This window comes from Salvia hispanica, chromosome 5, assembly GCF_023119035.1.
Source record: "Salvia hispanica cultivar TCC Black 2014 chromosome 5, UniMelb_Shisp_WGS_1.0, whole genome shotgun sequence".
Lineage (NCBI taxonomy): Eukaryota > Viridiplantae > Streptophyta > Magnoliopsida > Lamiales > Lamiaceae > Salvia > Salvia hispanica.
The window spans coordinates 22,776,234-22,797,001 of NC_062969.1; the positions used below are offsets into that span (position 1 = coordinate 22,776,234).

General features: G+C 35.8%; 2 protein-coding genes, 1 long non-coding RNA gene and 1 pseudogene across 6 annotated transcripts; 2 read left to right on the forward strand and 2 right to left on the reverse strand.

The window, feature by feature from the left end:
* Nucleotides 1-976: 976 nt before the first annotated feature.
* Nucleotides 977-10,969, reverse strand: LOC125188821. Of its 4 annotated transcripts, none has more exons than XR_007170782.1 (5): nucleotides 10,873-10,969; nucleotides 10,615-10,706; nucleotides 9,621-10,019; nucleotides 6,464-6,558; nucleotides 977-1,601 (listed from the first exon to the last, which is right to left on the reverse strand). It is a non-coding gene; the product is annotated as an uncharacterized LOC125188821 (long non-coding RNA). The 4 variants fall into 4 exon arrangements; XR_007170781.1 differs by having other exon boundaries at nucleotides 977-1,636; XR_007170780.1 differs by lacking the exon at nucleotides 977-1,601 and adding an exon at nucleotides 4,547-6,092.
* Nucleotides 1,260-4,575, forward strand: LOC125188819 (annotated as a pseudogene).
* On the forward strand, nucleotides 6,963-9,093 carry LOC125188820. Its single transcript, XM_048085878.1, has 2 exons — nucleotides 6,963-8,806; nucleotides 8,902-9,093. The coding sequence occupies exons 1-2, from the start codon at nucleotides 7,019-7,021 to the stop codon at nucleotides 8,950-8,952; spliced, it is 1,839 nt and encodes a 612-aa protein (XP_047941835.1). The 5' UTR covers nucleotides 6,963-7,018; the 3' UTR covers nucleotides 8,953-9,093.
* Nucleotides 10,970-19,080: 8,111 nt separating the features above from the next.
* On the reverse strand, nucleotides 19,081-19,675 carry LOC125190431. Its single transcript, XM_048087746.1, has one exon. It carries the CDS (start codon nucleotides 19,580-19,582, stop codon nucleotides 19,379-19,381), a length of 204 nt encoding a protein of 67 aa, XP_047943703.1. The 5' UTR covers nucleotides 19,583-19,675; the 3' UTR covers nucleotides 19,081-19,378.
* Nucleotides 19,676-20,768: the final 1,093 nt, after the last annotated feature.

Genomic DNA, 20,768 nt, shown 5'->3' on the forward strand with positions numbered 1-20,768 from the left:
TTTTGTGGGATGGAGGGAGTAACTCTTTTTTCTTCAAATTTCTCAAAACTCGCACCAAGTCAATGGACAATATTTGGTGAACGGGATACTACTTTTAGTAAGTGGACCATACATTTCACTAACTTATTTAATTCACAAGAATTACAAAAAAAATTTATATAAAAATAAGACATTTATTTGTTAAATCCGCGCTAATCAAATATGAGACACTCGATAGGGACCAGGTGGAATAAGACTTATGAAAATATTCTCGTCCAGACATATTCTCGTCCAGACACAAACGACAAATCTCTTTAATTCGAACTACTAATCTAAGATCTACAAATAAAAAAAATGAAATCATTAAATTTCAATTAGAGACGGCTAGGGATTAAGTTATTAATATTCAGACCATGATTATAAAGCGCCATCCAAATTTGACCCCTAATTTGGATGTGTTTCGTCGCTAAATATTCCGTTCATATTTTGTAACAACCTTATTTTAGTAGTATTCCAATTGATAGTGTATGGAAACCATTAAGTGGAGTACAGCTAAGAATAATTAATTAATTAAATGACATGTTAATCGTGCCTCAATATAATATAGTACTCCCCCGTCTCATAAAAGATGTCACACTTGTAAAACGGCACGGGATATTAGGAGGTTTTATTTTGTGTGTTAAATGGAAAGAGAATATAATTTTTTTATTCACGTGAGAGAAAACTTTTTCAAAAAGGGGAATATGATATCTTTTATGGGACAAACTAAAAAGGAAAGTGTGACATTGGGGGAGTATTTTTATGTAGTAGAATATTATTATCGCCAAACATTATTATGTTAGGTATAGTTGATAGATTTACACAGTAATCTGATAAAAAAAAAAAAAAGGGGACATGCATGTCTAGCCGAAAAGAGTGTTTGTGTTGATTATAGAAATTATAACAATGATGTTGTAGGATACACATGTAGCTGCGAGGAAGGGTACGAAGGAAATCCTTACTTACCGGGAGGATGCAAAAGTTAGTTTCTTTTTCTCCCCACATCTATTTATTTAAAACTCATAGGTTATTTCATCATAATTTATATAGAACTGTTAAAAATTTATGTGGAGATATTTGAAACAAGAACAAAAACATATACTTTGCGGTAACTTGCCTCATTTGCTTCTATGCCAGAAAATTCCTCTTCAAGTTCAATTGTCGAACAGCAACGTGGATGCATAGATCAATGTGGTAAAGTATCGATTTGATTTCCATTTGGTGTGGGTCCAAATTGCTACATGGAGCCATCTTTTGAAGTTGTTTGCAACACGGACACCAGCCCTGCGAAACCATACCTCCATCTGTTGAACGCTGAAATCGTTGAGCTGAACTCATCAAGAATTATTGTCAACAACATGAACATTTCTTCAAATTGCCACAATTTGTCAGACTATCAACTTGATCGAAGCTTGACAATAGACTTGTCGAAAACGCAATACAGATTTTCAGATGGCAACTGGATCACCACCACTGGCTGCAATGTTATGTCTGTCGGGGTTATTGGAGAACGCGTACAAAGTTCTATTCGCAGCAGCTGCTCAGCCATTTGCTCCGACGGAATGAGTAATTCTTACGAATGCCTGTATGGACAAACATCTTATGCAGGTGATGGTTGCTGCGTAGTACCAATTCCAAGAGGTAATAATCAGTTGATGTTTTGTTTATAATAAGAATTGTTTATAATAAGAATTCAACAGATATCTTCAGTTATATACTCGCTCTGTTCACAAAATTATGTCCCAATTTAAAGTCTCACTTAATTTTTTTCACATTAGGTAGTGGACCCTACACTCTACTAAATCCTTACAATGATATTCTACTTAGTTGGACCTACATTCCATTAACTTTCACATTTCCTAAAACTCATGCCCAATCAAAGTGAGATTTTAATTTTCATAGTACACTTCCTAGAATCCTATTCAACCTGCATCTCTAGTACTACAAAAATTTGTTAAACAGATGATCACCTGAAAATGTAGAAACAATGAAGTTATAAGATATTAAAGAGCTGGACATAAGTAGACATGAAATATGTGTTGGATCATTTGCAGGTACGGCTTACCTTGAATCAAATTTGACTCATCTTAGTGTACCACGGACAAGTATCAATAGTTCTTGCAGCTTCGCCTTCATTAAATACGCTGAACGTGTAGAAGATGGTAGTAGTTTGGTTTCGTATATGGATTACTTAAACCTGGCCCAACGTGATGTTCAGCTGAGCATGGCATTGGATTGGAGGATCGGAGCGATAAATTGCAAAGAAGCGCAACAGGATCTCGCTAACTATGTATGTCGAGATAATAGTGATTGTGTTGATTTTGATGCTACGCTTGGAGGGTACCTCTGCAACTGCTCCAAAGGATACATAGGCAATCCTTACCTCAATTCAGGCTGCCAAGGTTGGTAATCTCTACTCTTTTTCCTTGTTATGCTATATATAATGATTTATTTGGAAATTGATCTACAAATATATGCTTTACCAAACAGATATTGATGAATGCGCTGATAATACAACTAATACATGTGTCTCAAATTCAATTTGTGAAAATGTTCCGGGGACGTTTCACTGCACGTGTCTGAAAGGGTATATTGGTGATGGGAAAATAGATGGCACAGGTTGCTTTCCACAGCCACCATCCAAAACCAAGATGATCATCTTGACAGGTAACAATAAAATGTTTCAGCTCTCATAAGTCATCAATCTGTTTAATATATTTTTCTCTAAAAATCGGGTGTTTGTATGTCATACATATTGTATCATTTCGTTAATATATAGTACTCTATATACGTATGGCTGCGATACCCTATGCAACCCCCTTAAGATAAGACCATAGAATCAATCTAGATCTCTGGACTAGAAAATTGATGGTATAGATATATCCTCCTGGTAAAAATTGTTAGTTACAATCATATTGATTCGAGGGTGAATTAGAAAATAAAGATGCTAGTTAGATAACCACTTTTACTCTCCTAAAAATATATTAAAATTTTGAAATTTCCATAACTCTTATCAAATTAAACATTGTCATCCACAAACAATACAAACTTTTTTTTAGATGGAGTTAGTAAATTATCAGATATGCAGCTCATTGAGCTTTACTTATCTGTAAAATTTTGTTAATTTTCTCACTCTCAAATTTGCATGTAGGTGTAGGCTCTGGATTGGGGTTTTTGCTTCTAGCCTCGGTATTCTTTTGGTTGTATAAATTGTTGCGAAAGAGAAAGGAAAAAATGGTAAAACATAAATTCTTCAAACGGAATGGTGGCCTTCTCTTGCAACAACAAACGAACGAAGGTGCGCTTGGAAAAAACAAAGTTTTCCCAGCAAAGGAGTTGGAGGTGGCTACAGATAACTTTAATGAGAGTAGAATTATTGGACACGGAGGTCAAGGCACAGTCTACAAAGGAATGTTATATGATGGTAACATTGTAGCGATAAAAAAAATCAAAGTTGGTCGAGGTGAATCATTTGAAAGAGTTTATAAATGAAGTGATGATACTATCGCAGATCAATCATAGGAATGTGGTCAAATTATTGGGATGTTGTTTAGAGACTGAAGTTCCTCTCCTTGTTTATGAATTCATGCCAAACGGGACACTTTTTGATCTAATTCATGATCGAAGTAGTGAATTTCCATGTACATGGAACATGCGTTTGAATATTGCGGCAGACATAGCTGGGGCCCTAGCATACTTGCACTCTGCATCTTATGTGCCTATCTATCACAGAGATATCAAGTCTAGTAATATCCTCCTAGATGAAAAATATATTGTCAAAGTATCAGATTTTGGAACATCGAGATCTGTTGCTACAGATCAGACTCACTTAACTACTCTAGTTAAAGGGACGTTTGGATATTTTGATCCAGAGTACTTCCGGTCGAGTCAATTCACAGATAAGAGCGATGTTTATAGTTTCGGGGTAGTTCTTGTCGAGCTTCTTACTGGGCAAAGGCCAATATCGCTTGATAAAACAGAAGAGGAAAGAGGCCTAGCGACTCGGTTCCTTGTATGCATGGAAGAAGAACGTATGGACATGATTTTAGATTCACAAGTTCGAGAGCAAGGAAGAAAGGAAGTGGTGACCCTAGTTGCAAAGCTTGCACAAAGATGTTTAAACTTGAAAGGAAGAATGAGACCAACTATGAAAGAAGTTGCTACTGAATTGGAAAGTTTTAGGATGTCTGAAATGGCGAGTGGTGTTAATGTTGAATCCGAAGATGTGAGATCTTTTGAAGATATTCCCACCATGATTTCAGACACTGAGTACACATGGACGAGCAGTTATAACAATTCTGCATCATCATATAGACGCATTTATAGTAGACTCAAATAAGATGATCAAGACTTGGTTCCATGCGATCTTTGAGATTAATGATTGGAATATAAGGAATCGTTTTACAATTGTTTTAATTTTTATTTTTTTTTATCAAATGTTGTGAATTTTTTAGATTTGTAGTTTTGTTCCTTGGTTATTTAGTTACTTATTTTTGTTATTATGCTGAATTGAAGTTTAGAGTCTAATGAATGAATTGAAAGATTATTATTACTGAATGTTTTATTATCTCAATTTAAATATTATATTGTTTAATATTATTAGTCTAATGAAATACATAAATCAGTTTCAAATAGACAAGTAGAGTGGGGAAGATTTAGCAGTGATGAGACTGAAAAAATGGTGAAAGTGTGTTGGGTGATGGCTGAGACTAGCAGCCCTCAGTTTGTTCTGGCAAGGTCTGTCATTTATTCTATTTCCGGAATCTTGTGTCTTCACATAGCTTGGTCCGTAGGCTGGATTTTAAACATTCAGTCTATGGGGGTGGCAATTGGAATTATTGCTCCTATGATGAGATGGTTCGCTGCTTTGTGGTTCAAGAGTTCTGAAGTGGAGAGAAAGAGCTTCAGAGATGAAGTCAAGGTTGACCCATACTGGACTTGGAGGCTGATCAAGTGGGGAGACAGATCACTTCCATTCCAAGTTCAAAACCGCGTATGCAAGAAGCTACTTTGTGATGCAGTTAGATTTGTTATGAATTTCTGCATTCGGAGTTCAGATTCTCTTTGTTTCAGCTAGCAAACTAGTTTTGTTCCTCTCTAGATTTTGTAGTGTAGTTTTCTTGTGTTTTTGCAAGAATGTAAGGCCTGTTTTAAGGCCAAGGGAAGGAGCACTGGTGGATTTTGGCCATGTTCTTCTACTTGAAGGTGAGCCGCAGTTTCCTTCCAAAGTCCTCGAGAACATCTGCAGCGAGGCGGATAAGCTGATACAGGTAGGTGGGAAAAGAAGCCCAAGAATCTGATCCAACTTCTGAAGAAATCTTCAAACTTCAATGGGGTGGCACGATTTGACAGCGGACAAGTACCAAGCTTGCATTCTCAAGAGCTTCCAAATTGCTGGTCTCTCCCTGTGGTTACTTTGACAGCCATTTCAGTTGCTCTGACCAACATTGCTGATGAGAAGGTTAACCAGTTATTGGTTTGCATTAGTGAGGGTTTTCCCATCATGAAGCTTATTGAGGAAACTCTAGACGGAACTGGAGTGTTAGAAAGCATGGTCAGAAGAGCAGCAGATGTTGTTTGGGTTGGAGATGAAGTATACAGAAAATGGGATGACATGGATTTGAAGGGAACGAGAATGAGAGGCGAAACACACAAGGAAACACTGCAAAACCTTTCTAACATTGCAGAAAAGATTGTGAGAGAATTTATGGCCGAAACGAGAGATATAGCTGCTAATTCAATGTTCAGGATTGCTCAAACAATCTTGGTAAGATTGGGAGATGGCGAGAAACAAGCTGATGACGAGCTATTTGAGAGTATTTCCATCACCATCTCGGATATACTAGCAGCATGCCTCTCCAATCTAGTGCAAGTCATAGCGTTGAAGTGTCACAGAGAGGACATCAGAGAAAGGGAAGAAAGTGTGAGGCGAGCAGCAATTCTTCTTGGTAAGAGCAGAGAGATTCTTGAAATTCTGCAGGAGCTTGAGCTTCCGAATTTGGATGTGGAGAGAGCTGCTAATATTGACGAGTGGAGGGCATCCATGGCGCTGGATGTTGAAAATCCTTTGGCATCTGCTTCAACATAAACAAACAGGCAATGCGACGATATAATAGTGTGCTAGTAATTTTAATTTTCGTTTCGTAGCAGTGCCTGTAGGTTTCAATTACAAAATATGTTCCCGTCAAGGATGGTTATTAATTAGCTCCTCAGTTCTACATTGATTCACTACTTATGATCTTGCTAAAAAGTTTTCTGGATTTACGACAATCAAGTCTCTCTCATGGTTACAATTTTGATACTTTATTCAATGATTATATGTAGTCATATTAGGCAACAATGAGCAGGATATAGTTATAAACATCAGGTAACAAAAACAAAATTCAATGCATTCTCTACAATAAAACATTTCCAAATTTTTTGCTACTAGGCCTACGGCACGTACCTGAGAGAAGGAACTTGCAGGGTTTTCTTTGGCATCTGCTTCAGCATCATCAAGTGTCAATGCAACAACATAGTGTGCTAGTTTCTTAGTAGTGCCTGTATTTCAATTACAAAATTATGTTCTCATCAAGGATGGTTATTACTGGAGCCACTCATTTCTGCATTCTGCATTGAGTTACTACTGAATTTTCAACTATATTTATGCTCTTGTTAAAAATTTCTTCTGGATATACAACAAACAAGTCTCTTTTTTGACTACTATGTAACTACTTTAGTCCTTAATTCAATGATTCTATGTAGTCATGAAGTGATAAATGTCAGTTAAAAAAACAAAAATATATGTATTCAGTGACTTGTGGGACATCACTACATTTATAAGGTGGAACTATCAACAACTAATACTGCTGACTTTTAAGGGAGGACTTGTGTTAATGCAGCAAAGACTTGATACTCTTTTGATTGGAATAGCAGAGAAGTTGGTAATTAAGAGTGTGGTACAGGCAAAACCAAAGAGAAACAGACAGAAAACGAATCAATATTATTAGCTATCGAGCTCATGGCTTCATCCCCAGATGAAGAATATCCAAATATTGTGCAAAAATCACTCGACTCAACTACGCCATGGATAGGCATGTATATTGCAGCAGCTTCTGCTGTTTGCACCCTTGCAATGGCGGTTGATGCTTTCATTGGCTTCCGAAGAAAAAAGTATTGGATCCCATGTAAGTATTTCTCTCTCAACGCTTTCTCCCTCACGTTATTAGCAGTAGCCATGAAACTGCCTTTGGATCTTACAACCTTGGAAAAATCCTCCGGTGATATTATCGCAAGGATGAGCAGCCTCGTTTTGATGTCTTGTTGCATGAGTAATTTCATGACATCTTTGGGTGCCATGGAGAGTACTGAAATTGTACTAAACATGGCAGCTTTAGGCATTCTAGTCCTCACTATTGCGGGAAATGTATGCATTCATCTTGTTCAGATGCGTAGCTTTCCATTAATATTATATGTCTTGTTGTCTCAACACGTCATATCTGCAGTCATCATGCTCATTTTCCTCGCGATGTTATGTTCTGTGTCGTTATTAGTTCCGGGAGCCAAAAGATACATAGGTTTAAAGTATAATGAAATGCACAAATCAGTTTCAAAGAGACAAGTAGAGTGGGGAAGATTTAGTAGCGACGAACTTGAAAATATGGTGAAAGGGTATTGGGTGATGACTCAAACTAGCAGTCCCCAATTTGTTCTGGCAAGGTCTGCCATTTCTTCCATTTCAGGACTCTTGTGTCTTTTCACAGGAGTAAGTACCATCCCCCTTCCGTTTGTTCTTGCAAGGTTTCCAATAAAAGGATTCACTTTGGATGACAACGGAACCAAAAATAGCACCATCATTTCTTTAGTGTTCCATGTATCGGACTATGGCTGGTCTGTCGATTGTATTTCAGTCATTCAGATTACTGGAGTGGCAATGGGAACTATTGCTCCTCTGTTGAGATGGCTTGCTGCTTCGTGGTTCAAGATTTGTGAGATAGAACGAAAGAGCTTCAGAGATGAAGTCAAGGTTGACAAGTACTGGACTTGGAGGCTGGTAGAGTGGAGAGACGGGTCACTTCCTTTTCAAGTTCAAAACCGAGTATGCAAGAAGCTACTTCGGGATGCAGTAAGGTTTCTTCTGAATTTCTGCATCGGGGTTCAGATTCTCCTTGTTTCAGCTGCCAAACTAGTTCTGTTCCTCTCTGCTAGATTCGGTAGTGCAGTTTTCTTGTGTTTCTGCAAGAATAAAAGACCGGTTTTAGTGGGAGGATCGGAATTTGGGGAAGGAGCACAACTGGATTTTAGGCAATATGTTATTCTACTTGAAGGTGAGCCACAATTGCCTTCTAAGATCCTCAAGAACATCTGCAGCGAGGCGGATAAGCTGATAAAAGTAGGCGAAAAAAAGCAGCCCAAGAATCTGATCCAACTTCTGAAGATGTCTTCAAACTTTAAAGGGGTGGGACGATTCGACTGCATCCAAGTTCCAAGCTTGCATTCTCAAGAACTTCCAAATTGCTGGTCTCTGCCCGTCGTGACTTTGACAGCCATTTCAGTTTCTCTTCTCAACATTGATGAGAAGGCTAACCAGTTATTGGTTTGTATTAGTGAGGTCTTGCCAATCGTGAAACTTATCGAGGAAACTCTAGATAGAACTGGAGAGTTAGAAAGTATCAGAAAAGCAACAGATATGGTTTGGGAAAAAGTTGACCTGTACAGAAAATGGGATGACGCAGATTTGAATAGCATGAGAGTGAGAGGCGCAACGCACAAGGAAACACTGCAAAACCTATCTAACATTGCAGAAAAGGTTGTGACAGGATTTATGGCTCAAACAAAAGATATTCTAATGCAGAATCCTCTAAATTGGCCTCCTAAAGTTATAGCTGCTAATTCAATGTACAGGATTGCTCAAACAATCTTGGTAAGATTGGGAGATGGCGAGAAACTAGCTGATGACGAGCTATTTGAGAGCATTTCCATCACCATCTCGGATATACTAGCAGGATGCCTCGCCAATCTAGTGCAGGTCATAACATTGAAGTGTCACACAAACGACATCAAAGAAAGGGAAGAAAGTGTGAGGCAAGCAGCAATTCTTCTTGGTGAGAGCAGAGAGATTCTTAAAACACTGCAGGGGCTTGAGCTTCCAAAATTGGATGCGGAGAAAGCTGCTAATATTGACGAGTGGAGGACATCCATGGCACTGGATGTTGAAAATCCTTTGGCATCTGCTTCAACATAAACAGGCAATGCGACGGTATAATAATGTGCTAGTTGTACTATACTTTTATCTAATTTTCGTTTCGTAGCAGTGCCCGTGGGTTTCTGTTGCAAAATATGTTCTCATCATGGATGGTGTTTAATTAGCCCCTCAGTTATACATTGACTCACCTACTTCTTTCAACTAACACTTATGATCTTGCTAAAAATTTTCTGGATTTACAACAATCAAGTCTCTCGCGGTCCTATTATGATCCTTTATTCAATGATTATATGTGGTCATATTAGGCAACAATGAGCAGGATATAGTTATAAACATCAGGCAACAAAAACAAAAATCTATGTATTCTCGATAATAAAACATTTCTAAATTTTCTGCAACTAGACCGTGCAGCGCGTACCTGAGAGAAGGAACTTCCAGGGTTTTCTTCATCGACTTCTGAATGTTGGGGGAAATCAAGAATCTTTACTAGGTCCCTTCCGGTGTGAAGTGGAGACTCGCAGTGTACAGAAACAAGTTCACCTTGTTGTGAGCTCAACAATGTTGCACATGATTTCACAGATGGAAGATAAGAATATGCAGTTCTTGACCGAGAAAATAGCACGCTCTACCTGGAATTAATTCGATGACTAACCTGAAGAATCTTCTCTGCCAGCCATTGGTTTCTAGCATCTTGGACCACAGATTGATTTAAGCAAGATAAAGCTCTTTCGCAAAAGCAACAAACTACTTGCCGTATGTCCCAGCTACTTCATTTGTCCTAATAGGCACTTTCGAGGCCTTATCACCATACATTGACCTATTCGTATATGCAAGTAAAAGGCGAACGTTTTTTAGTATATAAGAGTAGGATCTTAGCAGATAAACAACAGATCAACCCTCCTGAACTAAATTGAGCAAAAAGCACTAAAAAGGCCAAACAGAGTTAACCTGGAACCAAAAAGACCTTACTGTGCTTATGAATACCGAACAGAATCGAACGTAACATAAAATTCAGTAATAATTTAGGAAATACGGAACAACTTCTGTAAGCATGAGATGCAATTGTCAATAGAAAATATACCAATGAAGGTAATCCTAATTTCAACATCAAGACCTCAATCTACAGTTCCATAAAACAACATCATACTTGTTGATCAAAGATGTAGTCTTTTCAGCAATTCAACATAAAATTGATAAAAAAAAAACTAACTAATTAAACATAAACACATACACATAAGCTAACAACAGCTCAGCTTTATCACAAGACAAGAAGAGAAAATAAAGCAAGATCAATTTTAGCTGATGCCAAAAGGCGATGAAGAAACAGAGCAATCAGCTACACATCAGAACTACACGACGAGAAAATTAAGAAAACGGCGAAAAAAAAGGCTTTTCAAGGATGAAAAATTAACCAGGGTGATCTCTCCTAGTGGAGTAGTGGTGTACCCACGGAATACTAAATCAGCCTGCTCGTACCAATCAGGCAATTCATCAAACAGCTTACCTGCATTGAAAATAAATTTATAAGAAGCGTATATTTTTGTACCTCTAGAAATCTGAATAACCGTGTAACTAAATAGATTAATTCAACTCACATACATAATAATGTGACTAATTAAATTATTCCACACCACATGTATCACAATTTATTTTTAAAATGTTGAAAATACCTGGAAACCAAGTCAAGATTACTTGCACAGTTGCACATTTGATGAGGATAAGATAGAATATGTCGGCCTATTAATGGAATATATTTATAGATTTGGGGTTCACTATAGTATCATCGATAGTCATTTATCTGCAATTGGCAAATCACTGGTAGCGTCAAATAACTGCTGAAGTTGGAGGCTGGTTTTCTTCTTTATAAAAATAAAAGCGACATGCACGTTGCATGTTCCCAAACTATCCTCTCAATTGGTACTACTTTACTAAAAGAATAAAGAAATTAAAGAAAAGAGGCATATAAGTTTCAGGCTTAAATAAATACTCTTTTCGCTGAATTATATAGCATAAGTTGGTAATTAATTTTCAGGCTTAAATGACTACTCTTTCATCGGATAATGACGTGCGGAATCTGGTGCAAACGCAGCTTGACAAAACTATTGCATGGATATTGCAGCAGCTTCTGCCGTCTGCACACTTGCAATGGCGGCCGATGCTTTCATTGGCTTCCGAAGCAAAAAGTATTGGCTCGCATGTAAGTATTTCTCTCCCAATGCTTTCTCCCTCACAGTTTTAGCTGTAGTCATGAAACTGCCCATCTAACAAGCTTGGACCTCACCTTCGTGGACAACCTCACAAGGATTAGCAGCTTAGTTCTAATGTCAACTGCTTTAAGTAATTTCATGACATCTTTGGGTGCCATGGAGAATACTGAGATTGTACCAAACATGGCAGCTTTAGCCATTCTAGTCATCACTATTGCTGGAAATGTATTCATTAATTTCGGCATGATTGTCTTCGCATCTATGTTTTCTGGGATGCTGTCCCATGAGATCGCATCAGTCGTCATCATGCTCATCTTCCTTGCGATGTTATGCTCTGTGTCGTTGATGGTTCCGGGAGCCAAGAGATGCATAGGTTTGAATTATGCTGAAATGCACAAATCGGTCTCGAATAGACATGTAGAGTGGGGAAGGTTTAGTAGTGATGAAGTTGAAAATATGGTGAAAGGATATTGGGTGATGGCTGCAACTAGCAGCCCTCAGTTTGTTCTAGCAAGGTCTGCCATTTCTTCTACTTCAGGACTCTTGTGTGTTTTCACAGCTCTATTTTTGATACAAGCTTGGTTTGCACATGGTATTCAAGTTCCTAGGTATAATAATAAGAATAGACTTACTTCAAACTATGGCTGGTCCCTCAGCTGGATTTTAAACATTCAGTCTGTGGGAGTGGCAATTGGAACTATCGCTCCTATGTTGAGATGGTTTGCTACTTCGTGGTTCAAGATTTCTGAGACGGAACGAAGGAGCTTCAGAGACGAACTCAAGGTTGACAAGTACTGGACTTGGAGGCTGGTGGAGTGGAGAGACGGATCACTTCCTTTTCAACTTCAAAACTGCATGTGCAAGATGCTACTTCACGATGCAGTAAGATTCGTTATGAATTTCTGTATTTGAGTTCAGATTCTGTTTGTTTTAGCTAGCAAACTAGTTCTATTCCTCTCTGCTAGATTTGGTAAAGCAGTTCACTTGTGTTTATGCAAGAATGAAAGACCTATTTCAGAGCACATGTTGGTTTTAACCAATATGTTCTTCTACTTGAAGGTGAGCCACAATTGCCTTCTAAAATCCTCAACAACATCTGCAACGAGGCGGATAAGCTGATAAAAGTAGGCCAAAAAAAGCAGCCCAAGGATCTGATCCAACTTCTAAACAAATCTTCAAACTTCAATGGAGTGGGAAGATTTGACAGCAAACAAGTTCCAAGCTTGCATTCTCAAGAACCTCCAAATTGCTGGTCTCTGCCCGTGGTGACTTTGACAGCCATTTCAGTTACACTTCTAAACTTTGCAGACGAGAAGGCTAACCAGTTATTGGTCTGTAATAGCGAGGGCTTGCCTATCATGAAGCTTATCGAGGAAACACTAGACAGATCCTGAGGGTTAGAGAGCATCAGAAAAGCAGCAGTTATGGTTTGGGATGAAGTAGAAATGTACAAAAAATGGGATGAGATGGATTTGGAGAGCACGAGAGTGAGAGGCGCAACGCACAAGGAAACACTGCAAAAACTCTCTAACATTGCAGAAAAGAATGTGACAGAATTTATGGCTCAAACGAGAGATGATCTAATGCAGAACCCTCTAAACTGGCCTGCTGGAGTTATTGCTGCTAACTCAATGTACAGGATTTCTCAGACGATCTTGGTAGGAATGGGAGATGGCGAGATTCAAGATGATGACGAGCTATTTGAGAGTATATACATCACCATCTCGGATATACTAGCCGCATGCCTCACCAATCTAGTGCGGGTCATAACATTGAAGTGTCACACAAAAAACATCAAAAAAAGGGAAGAAAGTGTGAGGCGTGCAGTGATTCTTCTTGGTGAGAGCAAAGAGATTCTTGAAATTCTGCAGGAGCGTGAGCTTCCGAGTTTGGATGTGGAGAGAGCTGCTAAGATTGACGAGTGGAGGGCATCCATGGCACAGGATATTGAAAATCCTTTGCCATCTGCTTCAGCATCATCAAGTGTCAATGCAACCATATAGTGTGCTATTTGTTTCACCTAATTTCTGTTTCTTAGCAGTGCCTCTGTATTTCAAAGTTGAGTGAGTTGAGTTTTATGTAATTGTGTTTACTTATTTTGCTGCAGTTTAAGGTTATGAATGTGTGTGGTTTCCTTAGGTTCTTGTCCGTTTTGTTAATGTAGCATGCATCAAATATTACTCCTTCCGTCCCTAATAATTCGTCACCATATGAACCGGCACGGGTTTTAAGAAATGTAATACTCCAAGTAAGTTGAAAACGTGGGTGTCATGTGGGTCCTATTTTTAAAGATTAGTTTTATAATAAAATGTGAGTGTAAAGAAGTTAGTGGAACGTAGGGTCCACTATCAAAAATGGTACTCCCTCCGTCCCACAAAAGATGTCACACTTGTGGGACGGCCCGAAATCTTAGGAAGTTTTATTTTGTGTGTTAAATGGAGAGAGAAAATATTGTTTTTATATTCATGTGAGAGAGAACTTTTTCTAAAAATGGAAATGTGACATCTTTTGTGGGACAAACTAAAAAGGAAAGTGTGACAACTTTTGTGGAACGGGGGGAGTAGTAAAGTGAAAGGTGACAAATTTTTAAGGACGGATGAAAAAAGAAATAGGTGGCAAATTTTTAGGGACGAAGGGAGTACTTAATTCTAATACTATAAAGTTGTTGCGTACCACCGAGTCACACCAACCCTTTTTGTTTGCATATTACTGCCTCCTCCTTTCGCCATTAAGAGTCTCATTCATGGGCGGCACGAGTTTTAAGAAATGTTAAGAAAAGTGGGTGGAAAAAAAGTTAGTGGAATATGGGTCTCACTTGTATATATTAGTTTTAAATGAAATGTGAGTGGAATGAGTTAGTGGAAGGTGAGACCCTATTACCATTTATGGTACTCCCTCCGTCCCACAAAATATGTCACATTTGTGGGATGGCACGGGATTTTAGGAGGTTTTGTTTTGTGTGTTAGGTGGAAAGAGAAAATAGTAATATTTATATTAATGTGAGAGAGAACTTTTTCCAAAAAATGAAATGTGACATCTTTTATGGGACAAACTAAAAAGGAAAATGTGACATCTTTTGTAGGACGGAGGGAGTAAAAGTGAACTGGAACTCTTATTTGCGAACGGACTAAAATGGATAAATAGGGCCTCTTATTCGCGGACGGAGAGAATATTATTTTCATATACAATTAAAAAAAAAATTAAGAAATAAAAAAACTATAGTATCATCGGAACCCCACAGAAAACCAAAACTAACCTCTTGTATATTTATGGGTTCTGCACAAAATCTTTCTCTGTTAGTATTACTAACTCAAGGAATGAAAATAGGAATTAGCAAACAAATTGTGCAGGAAAATGGGCTTTCCTACCGGCAATACGTAGTACTCCCTCCGTCCCATGATAAGTAAGTCGTATTTCTTTTTGAGATGCCCCACTATAAGTAAGTCATTTCTTTTTGGGATATTGGCACCTAATATCATGAAAGTTTAAAAAAGTTGAATTTTTCCCACGAACTTTGAAATTGGCAAATAATATCACGAACTTTACCCCGAGTTTGTTATTTCTCACCAATGAAAATATTCCGACAAATAATATCATGATACGGATTTTTTTCGTAATTTCTCGACAACAACTTCGAGAGTTTCAAGATTTTTAATATTTGAGAATAATTTTTCTTGAAGCACACTGTCCAAATTTGTTCTTCAATCTATTAATATAGCCGGAATTTTTTCACTTGTGGGAAATAACAAACATAGGGTAAAATTCGTGATATTATTTGTCAATTTCAAAGTTCGTGGGAAAAACTCAACTTAATGAAAGTTCCATGATGTTAGGTGTTAATATCCCTTTCTTTTTTTTAGTCTCATACTTTATTTTCCACCTACTTTATTCTCTCTTCACTCCTCTATTTTTTTTTCTCTCATACTTAACTCTCTCAACTTTTACTATTTAAATAACAATTCTTTAAATTTCATGTCTAAAAAAAAGTGTTTCGCTTAGAACAGAGAGAGTACTTCATATGTGATATGTATGCATGTGCGGGGAAGTCAGGATTTTGACAATGGGCTCAAACGACATTTCCTTGCCAATTTAATAAACTAGACAGTTAAGAATACAATTTACAATTTGGGGCCCAAACTAATTAATTTAAATTCTCTATCCTTGGCCCAAATCCCTCTCAGGCGTCACCGATACACTGCGCAAATTGACAAAGCATATTTTAGTTGGTACGACACTTTTCATTCATCTAATAAGTCGGAGGTTCGAGTCATCACTCATCACGTATACAAATGAAAAAACATTATTATTATTTTTTACAAAATTCCAAATGCACCAAATCCTAATAGTGGGCCTAGACTACAAGACAAATAGTAGGCCCAATTCAAACCCAACATATTCGAAGTCCATTTAGTAGTACAAATTTTCATGAGAAAAATATGAGATTAATTTTTATAATCGGTCGCATGTTTAGTTTAAATAACCGTTACTAAATATCCAGATAATTTGATTGGATTGGTCCGAAATTGATTACATTAATTCAATTACCATTTATATTAATAGTGTGACAAATTGAATTATTCCCCGCCACATGTATCACGATTTATTTTTAAAATGTTGAAAATATCTGGAAATCGGGCCAGAAGATTACTTGTATATGTGATGAGGATAAGATAATCTATGTCGGTCTATATATAATGGAATCAATTCATAGATCTGGGGTTCACTATCATCAATAATTATTTATCTCCAATTGGCACGGTTAACGTCATATATAACGGGGTAATTACATATTCCATACAAAATTACCTTTGGTTCAATTTAGTAAAAAATATTAAATTTATATGAAACATACAAAAAGTTGCATCAGTGTTTTAAGTTAATATATTCCGTTAAATATTTTAAACGCCCGTTAGTTAATATGTAATTTGTCCAACTTATCAATATCAGCATTATAATAATAGAAAGTTAGAGGTTTAATACAATTAAGCACTCTGAAAAAATAGCAGTCAATATCAATTCGTCTAGCAATTTTGTGATTTTAAAAAACTATGTCTCTCAATATACTCTATTTTTATTGTATCATTATAGAATATAAAATAAGTCCATATTTCATTTTACAAAATGGCTAATTTGAACTTCGAACAGTCAATAAGTCAATATTTAATTTTTTTGTTGTATTCTCCATTGTTATATGAAAAAGCTTCGACAATAAAATGCAATTTGCTAATTTGATGGTGAAGAGTGGTGACTTTTTTCTATGTATTTTTCATTTTTGTGAAAATTAATTGTGTTTGAATTAATTAATGGAATGTTTTAATTTAAACTTTTTGCACAAATCTAAAACATTGGTGAAACTTTTTGTATGTATAATGTAATTAGAAATAACGGTGTTAGTAGAGACTTGACGGAATGTATTATTTTAGAACACTATGTAAACTTTTTGTATGAAATATGTAAACTTAATACTTTTTGTACTAAATTGACATAAAAGTAAAATATTTTGTATTAAACATGCAATTACCCCGCATGCTGAAATTGGAGGCTGGTTTTCTTCATTTTTAAAATTCATTTTTACACGAACTAAATTAATTAACTGTGGAGATGGAAAATGCATGAATGAGCAGCGTGAATAGCATGATCAGTAAAAAAAGGAAGAAGAAGAAGAGGATAAACTTTATGTCATTGCATACATAAGCAAGATTAAAATAAGTAATTAAAAATCTTTTGGTTGAATTTGTCGGTGTAGGTCCAGGAAAACGTGAAGAATAAGAAGCAAAATTTAGAAATTCCTCGTGAAATTTCCTAATAAAATAAAACACCTAGTTAACAGTCAAATAAAGTAAAAAAATGAAAGAATCCAATATTGACCAATGAATTTAAATGAGACCATCTTTGACAGACGTTATAATCATATTACCACCATGTAGAAAACGTGTAAAAAGCACATTTTTCTATTTCGGTGGGAGCTAGGAAAAAGTAAACCAAACTAAGGTTTCGAACCAATAATAATACTTTAAAGATCCTCACTGGATATAATAATGATATGTAATTAAAATTCTTTTCGCATAAATTATTAATCACTATATGAAAATGGAAGCTTCTTTATATATCATTGTTTCTTCTCTGTATGCTCATACAGTATAACATTTATTTTATAATAATACTAGTACATTGTGTAAAGATTTATAAAATATTTGATGGCATATAATTAGTATACGTGAGAATATTTCATCACACCATATGCCAGCAAAAATATTTCGATTTAAAAAATACTTGATGGCCTATAATTAGTATACGTGAAGTAAACCAACAAAAACATTTGGATAGCACAATGTTGTCTTTCTTAAAAACTTGAACTTGATGATAGATTTTAATAACAATATCCTTAGATTTGTAGTTGTGTTCAATTTTATTTTTTATTCTTCTTGAGTCTTATCCAACCAAATTGCAATTTATTCAACTTTTATGTGGAAATTTTAAATTCCAGTAGAGTCAAGATAATTAATTAATGACTAGAGAATTTTCAATGATACCTAAACACCAGCATAGTTGGTGAATAAGATGTTTGTGATCTAATGTCAAAATGTTTGTGAAATTTTCTTGAAATAAAAAATTGTGAGTATTACTCCTACTATATATCGTAAAAACATCCATGAATATTGGTGGATATGATCATTTTAGTGGATAAAAGGGATTAAAAAATATCTTATTATGTAGAAGAGTATGGATATTTATATATTGAAGGTTTTTATAAGGTTTAGATATAAAATACTCTATCTGTTCCAAAGGAAATATGTTATATTTTATTTTTCGTTTATCTCTTAATAATAATCTATATTCATTTATATCAACTTTTTCTCCTTTTCTTTTGCTATTTTATTATTTATAGGTTTTAATATCAACTACATAAGTTCAATTATTTTTTTTCCTTTTTTCTTATTTTATTTATTACGCATTAAAAATCATACCAACCGTAAATAGACTATTTCTATGGGACGGACAAATAAAACATAAGTTAATGTCTTAAAAAGGAAAGTTTTACTACCTCTGTATTTTAAAAATAGAAACTATTTCACAATTTTGGGTTGTTTCTTAAATAAAAAAAATATTAGAATCTTTCTATTTCTGGAGGTGGATCCCACAATCTACTAACACTACTTTCACTGTTTATTCTCTTCTACTCTCTTATTTTATTTATATTTTTAATTCTCTTTTTTACTTTACTAATTTTTTTCTTTTACTATATTAATTATGCATTACTAATTTTTCTCTTTTACTATATTTGCATTAAAATCAGTACCGTTTTAAATGTTTCTAGTTTTGAAATGTGGAGGTAGTATACTTTTTGTGGACGTAAATAAGACAGATGTGTTATACGTACTACCATACGCGTACCTATATAATAGTATAGGTGTAGATGTAGTCATGTGGATGAATCAATTATTAAATACCAATTTTATTGTTGAAGATGTATATAAGTATGAATCAACTAAATTACCAATATTATGTACTCCTATTATTTATTAGAATATACAGATGTCAAAAGACTGTATCTGTATGGATAAGAAAAGTTGAACTATCATCTTTGCAACGGTGGAAGTGGAAGGTAATATCATTAGACATTTAGACTCCAAATAAATTTATCAATACATATATACATACTAATATACATACAGACAATATATACATTTCTCTTCAAAATCAAATGTAGATAAAGAAAATGATGAACTCTCTCCCAATTGAATCAGTCCATGCACAATTACACATTCACAAACACATCACATTTAAAAAAAAAAAAAAGAATCACACACATCAGCGCCACCTCCTCGCCGGCAGATCTAAATCTACCCAGCCGCAACGCCTCATCGCCGCCGCGGACGGCGCCAAAAATTACACAAAATTCAATTAACAATCAATCAACGAATAATCGCCGGTTAAATTTCGCAAAAATTGCGATCTAAATCGCCGCCTAGAAATCGTACAACACGAGGCGCCGGGAGCAGAGCGAGCAGAAGTACTTGCGCTTGAATCTGAAGCAAATCGGAAGAAAACAGAACCGCCACCGGCTGGTGAGATCGACCGCCTGCACCTTTCCGCCGCAGTAGGGGCAGGATCCCGGCGCCTGCTGCCGCGCCACCTCCGTCTCATCCTCGTCGCAGCCTAGATAACACATAGCTTTGTGTGTCGATTTCAATTACTGAGCTGGTAGCGGTTGGGATTGTTTTTCCCCTTTTTGAAATCTCAGATTTTTCTCTCTCTCCATCTCTGTTGCAGAGAGAGTATTTTTATAAGCGGACGAAGTCGAGATGTTTCTGCGCAGATCTAGCTAACGTGCGCATGGGGCGTAGGATTGAGCTGGGGACGTGGGGCCCATGCTGGCACACACGTGGAAGCTGAATGGGAGAATAATAAATAATGTTTTAATTTCTTCCCTGACATTTTCCAATCATCTTTATATTATATATATTATTTATACAATTATTACAATTATTTTGTAGATAGAGAAAATGTAATAGATATTATATTTAATTAATGTATTATTTTGTTGTAGTGCTCTACATTAATACACACATACAGCGAGCATAACTACCTAAGTACTTATCCTGCAAAATTATTATTTTTAATTCTTTTTTCTTCTATAACTATAGCTCTACCTTGAGCTATTTAAAATTAACAATCATTTATTGTCGATGAGCAAAAGTATATATTCTACTCGCTTCGATTGCAGATAGTTCATTATTCGTCGTTTTGCTATATTTTGCAACAAAATTCGTTTTCATTTTGGACACTTATACTCCACAAATATTTTATAATTAAGCTGTATATGTGATATTTTCAATGAACAATCGAGCGGCGAATAACTAATTGTATAACTATTATAAACCTTTTAATGAAATTAATATATTACATTCAAATAAGGCAGTTATTGTCTAAATTGGTCCAGAAATTTCATCCCATATAGTGGGAGAATTTGTCATAAAATAAGAAAAATATATCTATTATCTTTTTTTTCCAAATCATTTTTTTCATTCCATTCCATTCTATTTATTTTTGTCCAATTAATTTTGTTCTAGTCCAATTAAAATATATCAATAATTAAGAAAAATGTGAAGCATAGTTGTGACGTGATTGGACAAATTTTTGTGGTTAAGCTATGGCTGTGATGACTAGGCGGACAAGTTCTTTTATGGTTGCGGCGTGGTTGCGCCACTAGGACACTCTATATACTACTACTACTTTTATCTCTGTCAATTACAGTAATTCTCAAAAGTAAATACCCACACAATATTGTTGTATATTTATACATGCATGCATGTAGTAAAGAAAGAAGAAAGTTGGTCATTAATTGCATATTGTGA

Excerpts from the sequence above, each read along its gene's own strand:
- LOC125188820 (XM_048085878.1), top strand. The coding sequence starts at position 7,019 with ATGGCTTCATCCCCAGATGAAGAATATCCAAATATTGTGCAAAAATCA. Across the intron at positions 8,807-8,901 it reads TATCTAACATTGCAGAAAAG|GATTGCTCAAACAATCTTGG; the intron begins GTTGTGACAGGA and ends TTCAATGTACAG.
- LOC125190431 (XM_048087746.1), bottom strand. The coding sequence starts at position 19,582 with ATGTGTTATCTAGGCTGCGACGAGGATGAGACGGAGGTGGCGCGGCAG.